We start from the raw sequence: 1,245 nt of genomic DNA on the forward strand, positions 1-1,245 counted from the left end.
ACTTAACTAGTACTTTTTGTTAAAAATTAGGGAGGCCACAATTCTCTGTCAAAAAACAAACTGTATGTTACTCTATTAAACAGAATTCTGAATTGTGCATCCCTACTGCCCAATGTTTATGGTGAAAGTGTCCATTGTGCTAACTTTTACACCAGGCTTAGTGTAAGCCAACTGAAAGGTTTTTTTTTTGTTTCATTACCTGCTTATTAACAAATTAAAAAAAAAATTGTCTGCATTTTAAGTGTTTTCTTGTTTTGCAATACACAAATTACATATTATACCCAAACACAACAGCAGTTTGAACTGAATTGTGGATGAAGTGAATCGTTGCATCTCTAGTAAGAAGGAACCTACGTTTAGTGTGAAACACCCTTCAGAGTTCAGATGACCAGAATTCTGGTGGTCCATGATTGTTGCATTTACACGCATGTTAATTGTGCATCCAGCTCGCCCGCCGAGGCTTCTCCATCGTCCTGATCAGCCGCTCCCAGGAGAAGCTGGACGAGGTTTCCAAGGCGATTGGTGAGATCCTGAGATCAGATGTTTATTTGATCTACTGAAGGAAATGTGGTGTTTGCCCTTTTAGCTAAAGTTAATCTGAAGTCATGAATGAAGGGAAACCGACAGCGCATGTGCTTCAAACCCAGCAGTGACAGCTGTTTGACACATTCATTTTTGATTCAGATGAACTGGATCTTTTTTGTCAGAGTTTAAAGCTTTTCTGTAAAATAAAAAAAGCTTGTTCTTAATTGTTCTAATTGATTACTTAAGGGTTTGTTCATTTTGTTTCCCATATCTGTTCTTCCCTTTGGGACTCTTGGTGTCAGTCATAAATTTCTCATGTTGCTGAAATTGTTTACTGAATTAAGGTTATACGTTTGCTTTCAGCCAGCAAATGTGGTGTGGAGACCAAAACGATTGCAGCAGACTTCAGTTCTGTGGACATCTACCCCAAGATTGAAGCTGGACTGGCCGGATTGGAGATTGGAGTCTTGGGTAAGACTGAAACAGACGCTAAATGAAAGATAACTGGACGACTCATTCAGTGACAATCTACCAAAGCATGGAGTGACTTCATTTCACTGGTGGGTCAGATGAGATGTTTGGTGAAATCTGAAGTCAAGTCTTAAATCATTTTCCAACCAAAGTGTGTCAGTGATGCATAAATAAATGGATAGCCTTAAAAATTAAAAATGAAGAAGCTTTTCAAGTGAAAGGAAAATATTTATTTTAAATGTTAGATAT

General features: G+C 37.8%; 1 protein-coding gene across 1 annotated transcript in view; it reads left to right on the forward strand.

Annotated features, from left to right (window-relative positions):
• hsd17b12b (hydroxysteroid (17-beta) dehydrogenase 12b) overlaps window positions 1–1,245 on the forward strand; it is a 32,994-nt gene that overhangs the window by 13,750 nt on the left and 17,999 nt on the right. The window contains exons 3-4 of the mRNA XM_024296214.1: window positions 447–522; window positions 889–996. Of these exons, the coding sequence (XP_024151982.1) occupies window positions 447–522; window positions 889–996 (184 nt within the window). The remainder of the gene's footprint in view (window positions 1–446; window positions 523–888; window positions 997–1,245) is intronic.

This window comes from Oryzias melastigma, linkage group LG3, assembly GCF_002922805.2.
Source record: "Oryzias melastigma strain HK-1 linkage group LG3, ASM292280v2, whole genome shotgun sequence".
Lineage (NCBI taxonomy): Eukaryota > Metazoa > Chordata > Actinopteri > Beloniformes > Adrianichthyidae > Oryzias > Oryzias melastigma.